This window comes from Elgaria multicarinata, chromosome 11 (assembly GCF_023053635.1).
Source record: "Elgaria multicarinata webbii isolate HBS135686 ecotype San Diego chromosome 11, rElgMul1.1.pri, whole genome shotgun sequence".
NCBI lineage: Eukaryota > Metazoa > Chordata > Lepidosauria > Squamata > Anguidae > Elgaria > Elgaria multicarinata.
Genome location: NC_086181.1, coordinates 28,580,734 through 28,594,695, shown reverse-complemented (window position 1 = coordinate 28,594,695; position 13,962 = coordinate 28,580,734). Strand labels below are relative to the sequence as shown.

General features: G+C 44.5%; 1 protein-coding gene across 3 annotated transcripts in view; it reads right to left on the bottom strand.

Moving 5' to 3' along the window:
- LOC134406271 (protein kinase C and casein kinase substrate in neurons protein 3-like) overlaps positions 1-13,962 on the bottom strand; it is a 42,389-nt gene that overhangs the window by 16,337 nt on the left and 12,090 nt on the right. For all 3 annotated transcript variants that reach the window (XM_063137613.1, XM_063137614.1, XM_063137615.1), the window contains 4 exons: positions 8,291-8,358; positions 6,913-7,069; positions 3,005-3,240; positions 965-1,126 (listed from right to left, as the gene is read on the bottom strand). In XM_063137613.1, coding sequence (XP_062993683.1) covers positions 965-1,126; positions 3,005-3,240; positions 6,913-7,069; positions 8,291-8,358 — 623 coding nt within the window. The remainder of the gene's footprint in view (positions 1-964; positions 1,127-3,004; positions 3,241-6,912; positions 7,070-8,290; positions 8,359-13,962) is intronic.

The following is a 13,962-nucleotide window of genomic DNA, read 5'->3' as shown; positions in this document are numbered from 1 at the left end:
AAGAGGACCATCCTCTATTTTGGACTGTCCTCTAATAATAATAACAACAATAACAAAAACAAAAACTAATACATTATTAAAATAACAGCCAAACCTCTTAAAATTCAACTGGGCAGGCCTGCCGGAAGAGATCAATCTTTATAGCTTTTTTAAATTCAGAAAGATTGTTAAATTGGTGAATCTCTCCCGGCAGGCCATTCCACAGTCTGGGATGACGTCCTCTGGTTGAAGAGGTGGCCAGTCCAAGTAAGGTTTAAAAACAAAGGGTAGTATCCAATATCAGTTCCACTTAAACTGGACCAATTGAAATGAATGGGTAGTCATGATTAACTGGCCCCATTCATTTCAATGGCTCTGCTGTAAATAACACTAACATTGGATATTGCTCACAGAACCATTAGGGTGGAGAGACAAGGGCCTTGAAGCTGCCCATCAGCGGGCACCCCGGTTGTGGAACGAGCTCCCCAGAGAGGTCCGCCTGGCGCCTACACTGTACTGCTTTCGTCGCCAGCTGAAGACCTTTTTATTCACTCAGTATTTTAACACTTAATTTTAACTTAAATTTAAATTTTACTGTTTTAACTCTGTATTTTAATCTTATATCAACTTTGCTGTGTGGTTTTATCCTGGTTGCGCTTTTTATACTGTATTTCGTAATTGTGTTTTTAACCTGTTGGGTGTTTTATTGTGGTTTTAATTTTTGTGAACCGCCCAGAGAGCTTCGGCTATTGGGCGGTATAAAAATGTAATAAATAAAAAAAAATAAAAAAATTAGCACCTGGACAGGAGGCTGAACAGGCCCACAGGTCACCTAGTCAGTCTTCTCCATTATGACAAGATATAATGTACTTCTATTAAAATTATAGGTATTTTTTTCTTAAATCAGCACCTATGCATATAAATGTACACATGCCAATGTTATGCAAATTGCCGTCGGCATTTGGGGCGATGCATCTCCCCTTACCTTGTTGGCTTCCTGGCTGCAACGCTGATGTTCGTCTCGCAGGGTGCGCTGCCGGTCCGGGGGCACCTCAGTCCCTGCCGCAGCCTGCAGCCCACCCTCCCGTAAGGTTGCAATGTGTTCTTTGCGGCAGGCCTTGTGGTACAAAGTCTTGCTTTTCTCAACCTGCATGTGTGGGGTGAAGGTGGGCAGGATGAAGTGGAGGTGGGGAGAATAACAGTGAGAGGATTGTCAATAGACATCATTTCTTCCCCAGAGATCCCAGGCCTCCTGGCTCCCAAATCTCCCTATGCCCTAGGTTTCCAAGCTATGAGGTGTGGCCCTGGAAGGATGCGGAACACAAGTCAATGGCCTGTGAGTTTCCCCAAACCGCCTGTGTTAGCAGACAGTGCCAGTAGTGCAACTAGGCCTGGAATTTGGAGCCAAACTCCAAGACACCTCAGCTCAGGGGCCACCCAACATAATCACCCAGAGATTGGCAGGCAAAAAACATTTTATAATCAGGGAGCAACAGGCTGGCCATGTCCATGATTACAAATGCTCATTCTATTATGTTTACTTTAACACACACATATATTCCTTTCCTACAACAAAACAATGCTTATTCCAAAGTAAAAATGTTTTGAATCAGGGCAGCAGAAACAAACTTCTCGTTGCCATGATGGTGCTTTGATTTAAGTGAATTTAAAATGTGAAACTGCACATATTCAAAGTTGTTGTTGTTGTTTTTAAAAAATCAGGATTAGGAAACAGATTTCCCCTTCTAACATATTAAGAATGTAAAAGCAGTTGTAAAGCATGGAATGGCTGTGTGTGTGTGCATGTGTGTGTGTAGAAATTAATTGTGTGCTTTACAGCTGAAATAATATACATGGCTGTTGAAAGGGGAGACCGCCATACAACCATTAATCCAAGGTCTAAAATTACCTAGCTGCTCCACTAGACAGAGGGGGCACGTGTCCTACTTTACAGAGGACAGTCCTCTATTTCATGGGTTGCCCATCCAGAGTTAGCTCCTGGACATCAGTTTGAACGGCCACACGGGTGACCTAAGCAATCTTCTCCACTATGGTGGGATGTATTGCATTTCCATTTAAATTACAGGTATTATTTCTAAATTTGCATCTCTACATATAAATTTACATATGTAAATGTTATGCAAATGTGTGCCCTCTTTTTTGGAGAGGCATTTCCTCTTTTTTGGGCAATGAGTAATTGGCCACCCTGCCACTGGGCAGTGTTGAGCTTTATCACACCAGCGTTGTACTGTGCAATCACTGCGAATTGCGTGCAAAGGACTCCGAAGTTTTCCAGCTTATAATCTGCTTTTATTGTGAAGTACTCCCATGCATCTTGCTTTAATTGCGCTTCTTAACCAAAAGAAGTCCAATATTTTGCTACTAGTTTTCAAGCGTATTATTTGTTGTTTTCCAAGCGGCCACTGGGGCGCAGGAGCAGGATTTGATATGAATTAAACAAATGCTTACATCTGCGTAAGCTTTAAAGAGAAAGACTTCAAAATTGGCACAGCAATAGATATTAAGGAGAGCTTTAAGCATACCAAATTTGAATCGGATTGGGTCATCCGTTGATTTTTTATGATTTTTTTATCTTTCCCCTCTTAAACCCATTTCCTGGTATGCAAAAGATCTAGCCGCCCGGTAGTAATAACAACAGCGACAGCTTAGCGCTGTAGGGGATAATTCGAGGGAGACAGGTACTGTACATGGGATGAAGCTCTTTAACCTCTTGCCTGCCATCAATGGTAAACCTTGACCAGCCTCATTCTATTGTTTCTTCCCAAACTGGGTTTGGTAAGTAAGTGGGACTGGAGCAAGGGATGATGGGAGAAAGGGGAAGAAAAGAATGCTCCTGATTTGAAATAAATTTAAAAAATCAACCCACTGGGCCTTTTCTCCTTTCTGGAGAACTTATCCCTCCATTTATTTACCCTGCTAGGATCCTCTTAGAGAACCCCAAAGGCCTACATCCCTCCTGTCTCTCCACGCACTCACCCCCCGCCACCCACCCCCACACTCCTACCTTCTTGAGCTTCTTGGTCCAGGGCTTTTGTGCCCGCTGGAAGCCACTTTCCAGCTCACAGGCCTCCTTGAAGCCCCCAAATAGCTTGCGGTGATAAGAGTCATGTTGCCAGGCCCGGATGCGCCCGGCATCCTCTGACACCAAAGCCCGTTGCATCTCCATATGTAGCCGGCTCAGTCGTTCAGAAGCCCCCAAGAATGCTTGCCAGGCCCGTAGCAGGGAGCCGTACACGGGACCTGGAAAAGGGTGTGAGAGAAGAGGGAGAAATGATGGTGAGTTTCTTATGTTGCCTCTCCTAATAGCAGAATCTGTGAAATCAACAAATTCCCCACAGATTCTAAAAACGGAACCCTTCCGTTTCTTTTAAGAGTCGGAGTATGTACTGTGGTCCCTGTGTGGAGGCCATCTGACCTGCATAGCAACTGTTTCCCTGTGGTAATTGTTTATGCACCTCATGCCACTGAGGTGATTTTCTCTCCTGGCACAAAAATGGAGGGGGAAAAGAAACACCTTTGCGTTGATAAAAAAAAAATTGCCTCACCCCCTTGACCCATATGCTGAACTTTAGCACATGAAACTTTAGCACCACAAAAATGGGCCGCTTAGTCAGCAGGCCTAATCTGGCTCCCAAAGCAATTTTATCTGGGACCCCCGAGAGCTTTACCGAACCTTTTATCAATGTGTAGTAAAACGTTTGTCCACTTGTACTGAAAAGAATGATTTTCAGAAGTTGTAACGGGTATTTCACATTTTTTGAAGTTATATCTCCTCTGTGGTGCTTGAGCTATGCTTGGGCCATAACTGTGCTGCAAGATGGCCCCAACTTTATTACTGACCCTTCAGGGGATCTTTTGTGTTGCAAAATACACTTCCTGCCCACATATCATTGTCTCCAGAATAGGATGGAACCCCAAAAAAACAGACATTGGCCATTCCTGGTTTACTATAGGAAAAACAGCTCCCTTGTAGAGTGATATCAAATGGCTCCAAATGGCGACCATAATACATAAACTTCCCTTAGGAAGAGATTCTCATACTTTGCAGTATTGAGCTTGCTTTGGTCAAGAAAATAGCCGTTCAAGCCACTCCCGAAGGAAATTATTATGCATGCTGCTTCAAATACCTATAGAGAAGTGGCTTATACATGTGGCTAAAGCGTTGGACTGGGAGTCGGGAGATCTGGGTTCTAGTCCCCACTTGGCCACGGAAACCCACTGGGTGACTTTGGGCCAGCTACAGACTCTCAGCCCAGCCTACCTCACAGGGTTGTTGTTGTGAGGATAAAATGGAGAGGAGGAGGATTATGTACATTGCCTTGGGATCCTCAGAGGAAAAAAGGTAGGATATAAATGCAACAATAAAATAAATAATTAAAATAAATAATAAAAAGCAGAGTGCCCATATGCTGACATATACTCATGCTCTCAGTTCATAAGCGGTTTATAAGAAAAGAGGTTTATAGAGCAGGTAGTTGCTTCATACTAGCGGGTTTATTCAAAAAAGCATATAAATACATTGGGCAGCCCTAAAACATGTTGACTCAGAAAGATGTCCCCCTGCATGGCATGAGATGTACTAGGCGTATACAAAAGAAACATAACATACTATTCTATTTATTATGTATTTATTTGCTATATTTATAACCTGCCTCTTCTCCAAGGAGCTGAAGGCAGCATACAAGGGCTCTTCCCCTTCCCACTTGCATTTTGTTCTCACGACAACCCTGTGAAGTAGGTCAGGCTGAGAGTGCGTGACTGACCAAGGTCACGCAGTGAGCATCACGTCTGAGTAGGGATTTGAACCCAGGTCTTCCCAGTCCTAGTCCAGCACTCTAATCACTGCACCACACAAGGATTTCCAACCAGCAATAGATGCTAAAATGCTGCTGCAGGTCAAGTCTCAGGATTACAAAGTACATAGGTTTAGTTAGATCATTTTAGAAAGCAAGTCCATTCTGTCCTAATAATAATAATAATAATAATAATAATAATAATAATAATAATAATAAAATTTATTTCTTACCCACCTCTCCATTTTGATCGAGGCGGGGAACAACAGTAAATATAAAATACATAAAACTGAATTAAAACACTATACATTGTTAAAACATTCTAAAAACATCCTAAAAACATTTGCATCAGCTGTCAACACCATGCTTCTGAGGAAAACACTTGTTTGTACAAATCAAAGCAAACATCTGACAGTGTTTCTTTTAAATGGAGAAATGCCACAAGCCCATTTTGATGAAGGAGGCATCTGGCTGTCTTTCGAAGTTATGATTAACAGAGGATTCTTTATAGAAGGCTTAAACCAGGTGTGTTGAACCTCAGGCCGGTGGGCCAAATTTGGCCCGTCCAGGATGCCAATCCAATCCTCCAGGGTTCCCCAGAAAGCCCCACACCGTTCAGTTGGTACTTTCCCAGTTCTGGCTCATTCTAAAACATTGACATGTCTCTCCTAAGGCTCAGTTACTGGCAGGAAGAGCTTTATAGCGTCATCCCACGTACCTGTTTCCCTCAAATTATCCCCTACTGCGCTGTACTGTCCGTGTTGTTGTTGTTGTTGTTGCTAGCTAAATCACACCCCGGGTGTCAGCACTCCTAAGATCCTTTGCATACCAGGAAATGGGTTTAAGGGGGGAAATGTAAAAAATCATAAAAAATCAACAGATGACCCAATCTGATTCAAATTTAGTATGCTTAAAGCTCTCCTTAATATCTATTACTGTGCCAATTTTGATGTCTTTATCTTTAAAACTTACGCAGATGTAAGCATTTGTTAATTTTTTCTTTAAACATATCAAATCCTGCTCCTGCGCCCCCAGTGGCCGCTCGGAAAACAACAAATGATTCGCTCCAAAACTAGTATCAAAATAGGTCGGGTCTTTTGGCTTTATAGCACAATTAAAGCAGGATGCATGGGAGTACTTCACAATAAAAGCAGATTATAAACTGGAAAACGTCAGGGTACTTCGCAATAAAAGCAGATTATAAACTGGAAAACTTTGGAGTCCTTTGTTTGCACGCAATTCGCAGTGATTGCACAGTATAATGCTGGTGTGATAAAGCTCGTTGTCACCTGCTAATGTTTGCTGATCAAGTTGCTTGATCAAAAGCCAGATATTTTTTATTAAAAAAAAAAAGAAAGGAAAAAGGTTGTGGACATAAGTTTGTTGTTTCTGAGCAGGGATTTAAAGCTAAGCTAAAATATGCTGGTATTTGGGTTATTTTTCATATTTTGGCTCCACCCCTTTTGCTTTTAGCCCTGCCTACATCTGGAATGTGGCTCGTTATAGCTTCTCTGAAATTGAATTTGGCCCTTGGACTGAAACAGGTTTGACAGCCCTGGCTGAAATCCTTAGGTATAGGAAACTTCGTTATCATAAGAAATCCCGTTACTAGGAGCGGATCTACACGTACTGAAGGCGCTTGCGTGCGCCTGCAGTGTGCCCCCAAAGCGATTGTGTAGATCCTGGAAGGAAGAGGCGGAGGAAGAGGCGGCTGGGGAATCCGGCCGCGTCCTTGCCGCCACCACCCACCTCCCCGCCGGCCTCCTGCTGCCAGCGAAAGAGCCACTCAGCGGAAGAAGGCGGGGCGGAGAGCGGAAGAAGCTCTCCGACCTGGGTGCATAGCGGTGCATAGAACAAAGCGGTGCATAGAAAGGGAATGATGCAGAATAGTTGGAAATTGGTTCCCATCTGTATTCTGGGAACAAACAGGAATAGGTCTTAGACAAAGTTTTATACTCAAAAGAATAGCAACAATATTAACGGACGCGAAAAACATATCCACCTTTCCATCACCCTTCTCCAACCCCACAATTCTTTTGAAAACCTTTGTTTTGGAAGCAGAATGCATTACGCAAATTAGATGTGTTAACATCGTAGGAAGACGGGCCTAGCAACTCACTCGCATCGACGAGGGGCCGCCACTTGCGAGTCCACTCCTCCATCATCAAAGCGTAGCTGCGTTCAATCTTTGCCCGCTCCTGGAAGCAGGCCACAATCTGGTCACAGACGCGATACCCATCATCCAGACGTTTTACTGTGCTCTGATAGTGATTGGGCTGCAGGAGAATGGAGGAGAGGAACAAACTCAGCGTGGGTGCGGTTAGAGATGGGGGAGCATTTCCCCTTTAAAACCAAAAAAACAACAACAAAAAACCAATGTCTTTGACTTGACACATTTTTTCCGAATGACATGGAGTCCTGTCTCCTAAGGATTCAAGTTTAGCCAACCAAACCTCATTCCCTTCCCTGAGAAAGAGTGAGTCTTCATTCCAAGCACCACCCAATCACACCCTCTAGACTAAAGATGGGAAGATGGCGGACCACAGTCCAATGCGTAGGGCCTGCCGTCTGATTGCTGGGACTCTTGCCAAGAATGCTGAACGAGGTGGATTTTGATCTGATCCACCAAAGCACTGCTTACGCTCTTAAGCAATACTCAGGACTACTTAATACACATTTTTATGCCTTACTTATGAAGAGATCCTCACTACGTCATTCTTGCTTGGTACGTTCAAAACACATTGGTGGACCATAGGGATTCTCACTCAACAACAAATAAAGTATGCAACAATGAAGTCAGCCCCCCCTCTGAGCTGGTCTATTCCCAAATCCTCTCAAAATCCCCTTTCTTGACCCTCTATTTTCTCAGAGAACCTAGAAATGTTAGTTCTCAGCATCCTTGCTCCATCCCGTCACGCCTCCATTACTCTCAGGAGGATCCAAAATAGAACTCTCAATACGTCCCTCATAGGGTGGCCAGGTGACCTAATTTACAGAGGACAGTCTTCTATTGATGTGCTACCAGGGGACAATCCTCTGTTTGAAAGTGTCCTCTATTTGATGGACTGTCCAATCCAAGTCTGGCTCAAAGTCAAGAACCATTAAAAAAGAGAACAGGGGCCTTCAACTTGTCCTCCTGGACAAAAGACTGAGCAGGCACACAAGTCAGTCTTCCTCATTATGGTCAGCTGCATTTTATTTCTATTTTAATTACAGCAATTATTTCTAAAGTATACACATATGCAAATTGTTATGTAAATTGGGGTCCTCTTTTTGGGCGATGCATTTCCTCTATTTTGGCAATGTGTAAGTGACCTTCCCCCCAGTGTCTTCTCTTCCCCCACCATGCCATAAATGTCATACAATCTCCACTCCATTGGCTTCTACCCAGAGGGATCTCTTGAGACGTTGACCACTGCAACTCCCATAAGAGCCCATTATGCCGCCTCTCCCCTCCCAGCTCCACTACATCTCCCTCCCTGCTTTCGCCTACTCACCATCCAGAAGCTGTTGGTTGTAGGCTCGTCTGCAGCCACCTCGCTGTATATCACAGACATGGTGTCACCTGTAGAGGAAACAAGGATCATAAGGCAAGCTGCACTCCCAATTACAGGAGTGGTGAACTTGTAGTGCTCCAAGAGTTCTCAGACTCCAGCTCCCATCAGCCCCAACCAGCACAGCCAATCATCAGGATGATTGGAATTGTAGTCCAACAACTTCTTGTGGGCCACAGGTTCCCCACCTCTGCCCCAAAGCATCAAATGTAGGCAATCAGGGGTCTGCAACGCCAGGCCCACAGGCACCTCCAATAGCGCCCACACAGCTCTTCACAACCTGCCCCGTTAAAACTAAAAATACAAAATTGAAAAACATTAGGCTGCCAGGTTCTCGTCCTTGATCCTGAATCTGCCGTACAATGGGCAGGAAGATAAAGCTACAGGTAGAGGGGAGAGTGAGGCTAGAGGCTAGGAGATGGGAGAAACAGCATGATAAAGCAGTGGGTGGGAGAGAAAGAGCAAGGCTGGGGGGCTAGAAAGGGAGAGAAAGGAGATGGCAAGGGGCAGGGAAGAGAGAGAAATAAATAGGAAAGGGATTGGGTGGAAAGGCTAGAGGCTGGGAGTGGAGAGACAGAGAGCAAAGGGAAAAGGTCTGTGTGGATGGAAGAACATTAGGCAGGCCAGGAACTCTTTCCATTCCCCCCTCCCTCCCTCCCTCATGCCTCACTATTTCTTTCCCCTTTCCCGGTCATAATAATAATGTGTTTCTCTAGCCTTGATTAATTACAAGATCCAGAAAGATGAAATCCAAAGTGGGGGAAGCAGATGTGTGACCAGCATAGGAAATAAACAGCTTTTTATGAAGAGCTCAGATTATGGGGCAATGAAATCCAGGAACCCCAACTTTATTTGAACCCACCCATTTTATCCATATCATCCCCGCCCCCAACACACACACACCCTGGCCCCTTCAAAGATAAATAGCAGCTAAGGGCTCCAGGACTACCACCTCCACCCTGCTCTCATGTGGCTAGGTCCCATCTCATCTCCTTGAATGTCTTCCCAGTATCTTGGGAAACTGATTGTATCTTGCATTGGTTGCTAGTACATTTCTGAGCCCAATTCAAGGTGCTGGTTTTAACCTATAAAGCCTTACACGGCTTGGGACCACAATACCTGATGGAACGCTTCTCCTGACATGAGGGAAGCTGGGAGGATGGCAACAAGGGAGAGGGCCTTTTCAGTGGTGGCCCCCCAACTATGGAACGATCTCCCTGAGAAGACTCGCCTGGCGCCAACATAGTTACCTTTTGGGAGCCAGGTCAAGACTTTTCTCTTCTCCCAGGCATTTAACAGCATATGTTGAGTTTTTCAACTGACCCCAGAATAGTTGTTTTAAATAGATGTTGCCTGTCCTGATATGTAATCTGTTTTTATGCTTTTAAAATCTGTGTATGGGTTTTTAATGTTCCATGTTTAAATCTTTGTAAACCGCCCAGAGAGCTTCGGCTATGGGGTGGTATATAAATGTAAATAATAATAATGATGATCTTGTAAAAGCTCTGTCTCTCTCAGTTGTTTGGTGGTTTCTCAACTTCTCTCTCCCTTTGCGTGTGTGTGTGTGTGTGTGTCTCTTTCCCATTCTCAAAAGCTGACATGACTCTCCAATGGCTTAGCATTAAGAGCTTTAATGTAAAATATGCTGCTATTCTTGGTATTTTCATCCCACTTCTTTTGCCTTCAGTGCTGCTCATCACTGGAATGAGGCCCAAGAGAGCATCTTCGAAATTGGTCTTCAGGCTGTCGCTGTAGAAGCTACGCCCCACTGCCTGAATATCCAATGGGAGTGTAAAACCAGGCCTCTATCTTCACTGATAACTCCATTATTGGACCAAATTACACAACCTTGTAAATGAGGGTGCAGACGTTACTAGCTTTAAAATATTTTAAGTAACATGCAGGCAGAAGAGGGGCAGAGTGCTCCGTCCCTCCTCTTGTAGCCTGCTCACTCGCCTTCACAGAATTCCATGCAGTTGCCTGCATGCAATTGCTTAGGGCTTACGGTGAACGGGCTCATGCTTAAATCTAAGTTTGCAATAACATCAGTGACAATATCAAGAGCCCATTCAGATGTACATCCCTCACCAAATTTTACATTGCTGAAAATGGGGCAATTCCTATATAAGACTAAAGGATACATATTTATTTGTTTATTGCATTTTCTATACTGCTGAAGCTTTCGGGGCAGTTGTCAGGATGAGGCCTGTGCTTCCTAATGTGGGGAAGGAGTTTCAGAAGGTTAAACAGACTCAGAATCTGGAGGAGGAGGAGGAGGAGGAGGAGGACTAGAAATTTACCAGCCAAGACAAGAAGCAGGGGAAGAGATCCTCCAAGTCTCTTCAAGAGTCAAGGGGGAATCTTCCCAGGAGGTTATCAGAGAGAATGCCAACGATTCACAAGCCCATCCACCCGCCACTCCCTGGGAACTCAGCCACAGTCAGAGGGGGAGGGGACTTCAGAGTTGACAGATCGCAGAGTAGGCCGTAGGGTCAAGTAGGCAGAGCTGAGAGCAGGTGAGAGGCAATCACCAAAGACTTCTGGAGAAAGACCCTCTCTACGCTAAAGTGGCTCTTGGTGAAATCATGACAGCAGTTCACAACAATGAACTGGAGAAATAGGTCATTAAGGATGCTTCCAGACAAGGCTTTTATTCTGCAATTGCCCTAACTCATTCGCAGAATGTTACAGAGTATTCAGAGACAAAGTCGTCCTCAATTTATAAGCCTCCTGTGTTTTTCTACCGCTTCCGCGGACTTTTTCTTAGCAGGAAAAAAAAATCCATTGAGGAAGAAAAGGTGGAATAGTTGCACAATGCCTTTCAGTTGGTAATACTGCTTTACAGAAGACAATCCTCTGTTTGAAGGGCTGTCGGCGGACAGTCCTCGGTTTGATGGCATCCTCTGTCTGAAAGGTTGTCTGGTCCGGTCTGTCCCATTTCAAGATAAAGAGCCCTAAGGAGGGAGAGCAGCAGGGGCCCTGAAGTTGCCTATCAGTAGTTAGTAGCAGGACAACAGACTGAGGGCGTCTTTACATTGCTTACCCCGGGGTATTTGTGTTTCCTGTTTTTTGGTGCAATTGTTATGGGCTTAATTACACGGATGGAATACTTCCTCTCTGTTCAGTTCCATTCAGTTCCATTGAGACATGATCCCGCTTTTTTTCAGATGTTACCACTTTCCATGATGGAATTTTCAACAGATGCCGCGGGAGACGTTCTGGTAATTCACGACGTCGTTTAAAAGACCCACAAACTTTCATGAGTAGCCAATCATGCACGTGCCATAAATCACTTGTTTAGAGGAACTCTGAGCAGCAACACAGGTCACCTGCCCATGGTCTTCTCCACTAGGTTGAGATGTCTTGCCTTTCTATATCGAATTATTTGTTTATTTATTTTATTGCATTTATATACTGCCCCATAGCCAAACTCTCTGGGCGGTTTACAAGAGTTAAAAACAGTAAACATTAAAACAAATATACATTCCATAAAAAGCATGAAAACACCGTATCCTTATAAAAAACAGCTATTCAGGTGTAATTTAAACACAAACTCAGCATATGTTGTTAAATGCTGTTAAATGCCTGGGAGAAGAGAAAGGTCTTAACCTGGCGCTGAAAAGATAACAATGTTGGTGCCAGACAAGCCTCATCAGGGAGATCATTCGAAATTGGGGGGCCACCACTGAAAAGGCCCTTTCCCTTGTTGCCATCCTCCAAGCTTCCCTCGGAGTAGGCACTCGGAGGAGGACCTTAGATGTAGAGCTCAGTGAATGGGTAGGTTCATGTCGGGAGAGGCGTTCCATCAGGTATTGTGGTCCCAAGCCGTGTAAGGCTTTATAGGTCAAAACCAGCGCCTTGAATTGGGCTTGGAAATGTATAGGCAGCTAATGCAGGTGGGCCAGCATCGGTCTTATATGCTCAAACCTTCTGGTTCCAGTTATCAATCTGGCCACTGCGTTTTGCACAAGCTGCAGCTTCCGAACCGTCTTCAAAGGCAGCCCCACTTAAAGCGCGTTGCAGTAATCTAATTTGGAGGTTACTAAAGCATGGACAACTGAAGCTAGGCTATCCCTGTCCAGATAGGGGCATAGCTGGGCCACCAACCAAAGTTGGTAGAAGGCACTCTGTGCTACCGAGGCCACCTGAGCCTCAAGGGACAGAGATGGTTCTAGGAGAACCCCCAAGCTACGGACCTGCTCCTTCAGAGGGAGTGCAACCCCATCCAGAACAGGTTGAACCACCCACTAACAGCATCTCAGTCTTGTCTGGATTGAGTTTCTGTTTATTAGCTCTCATCCAGTCCATCGTCACGGCCAGTCCAATAATTAGAGTAATTATTTCTAAATTTGCATCTACGTGAAAACTTTACTACATGCTTTTCTTTCTTTTTTGGGTGGGGGCAAAACTGGGTCTTCTTTTTTTGGCTCTGAAAAAATGGCCACCCTACCCCCACCTAAGCATTAAAATGAAACAAAACAAAAGACAGGATTTTGAAGTTTTCACACGACAGCACCAGCTTGAAGAATGTGAGTTTGTTTGTTAGAATAGATTGTTTCTTGGGGAAAGGGACGTGGCTCTGAACACACACATGGCCGTATGCAGAAGGTCTCTCCAGTTCGATCTCCAGGTCAAGCGATCACGTCACAGGTAATGGGGGAAAGAGCTGGCAGAATGGCCAGTTATGCATCACCAAAAAAGAGGGCGCCAATTTGCAGAACATTTGCATGTGCACATTTCTACGTAGCGGTGCAAAATTTTAAAAAATAATTTAAATAAAAATACCTCTGGCCATAATGCAGAAGACCGTGGCCAGGTGAACAACTCTGCACCTGTTTGTTCAGTCTACCGTCCAGCTGCTGTTGATGAGCTACTTCAAGCTTTCTGCCTCTCCCTCCTTATGGTTCTCTGACTTTAAATTAGGCTTAGACAATGCATCAAATAGAGGACAACTCCAAACAGAGGACTGTCTTCTGCCAGCTCTCCAAAATAGAAGGCTGTAAAGTAGACCCTGGACAGGCACTGCCAGTGAGAGCAAACAGTACTGGGTTAGGGGGACCCGACTCTCTATTAGGCAGCTCAGTGTGTTGTATTAAAAATAAAATACAATCAGTGACAGCTGACAAACTAACCACCTACCTCGGTGGTACGGCTCCAAATTCCACCCACTCAATCTGCCCACACAAGATTCCTCCTGACTCAGGATGGATTTTTCATCCCTTCCAAGCTTTAGTCATGCTTCAAAAAGATTCCCTTTAGCTAACATGGCTGTGTTCATGGAAGGGGGTGAGAGGTACCATATTTCTTCGATTCTAAGATGCACTCCCCCCCCCATATAAACATCTCTAAAAACGGGGTGCGTCTTAGAATCGTGGGTGCGTTTATTATTTCTTAGAATCAAAGCTTTTTTTCTGTTGGTGGTACTGAAATTAGTGTGCGTCTTACAAATCGATGGCGTCTTAGAATCGAAGAAATACGGTAATTTAAGGAAGTTGCTATTTATTTAAGCACGGTGCTGATTATAAGCACCGGCCTTCACATAAGCATCTGGTTGGCTACTGTGGGCCTTAGGATGACGGACTAGGAAGCCCTTCCTTTGGCCTGATCCATTGAAA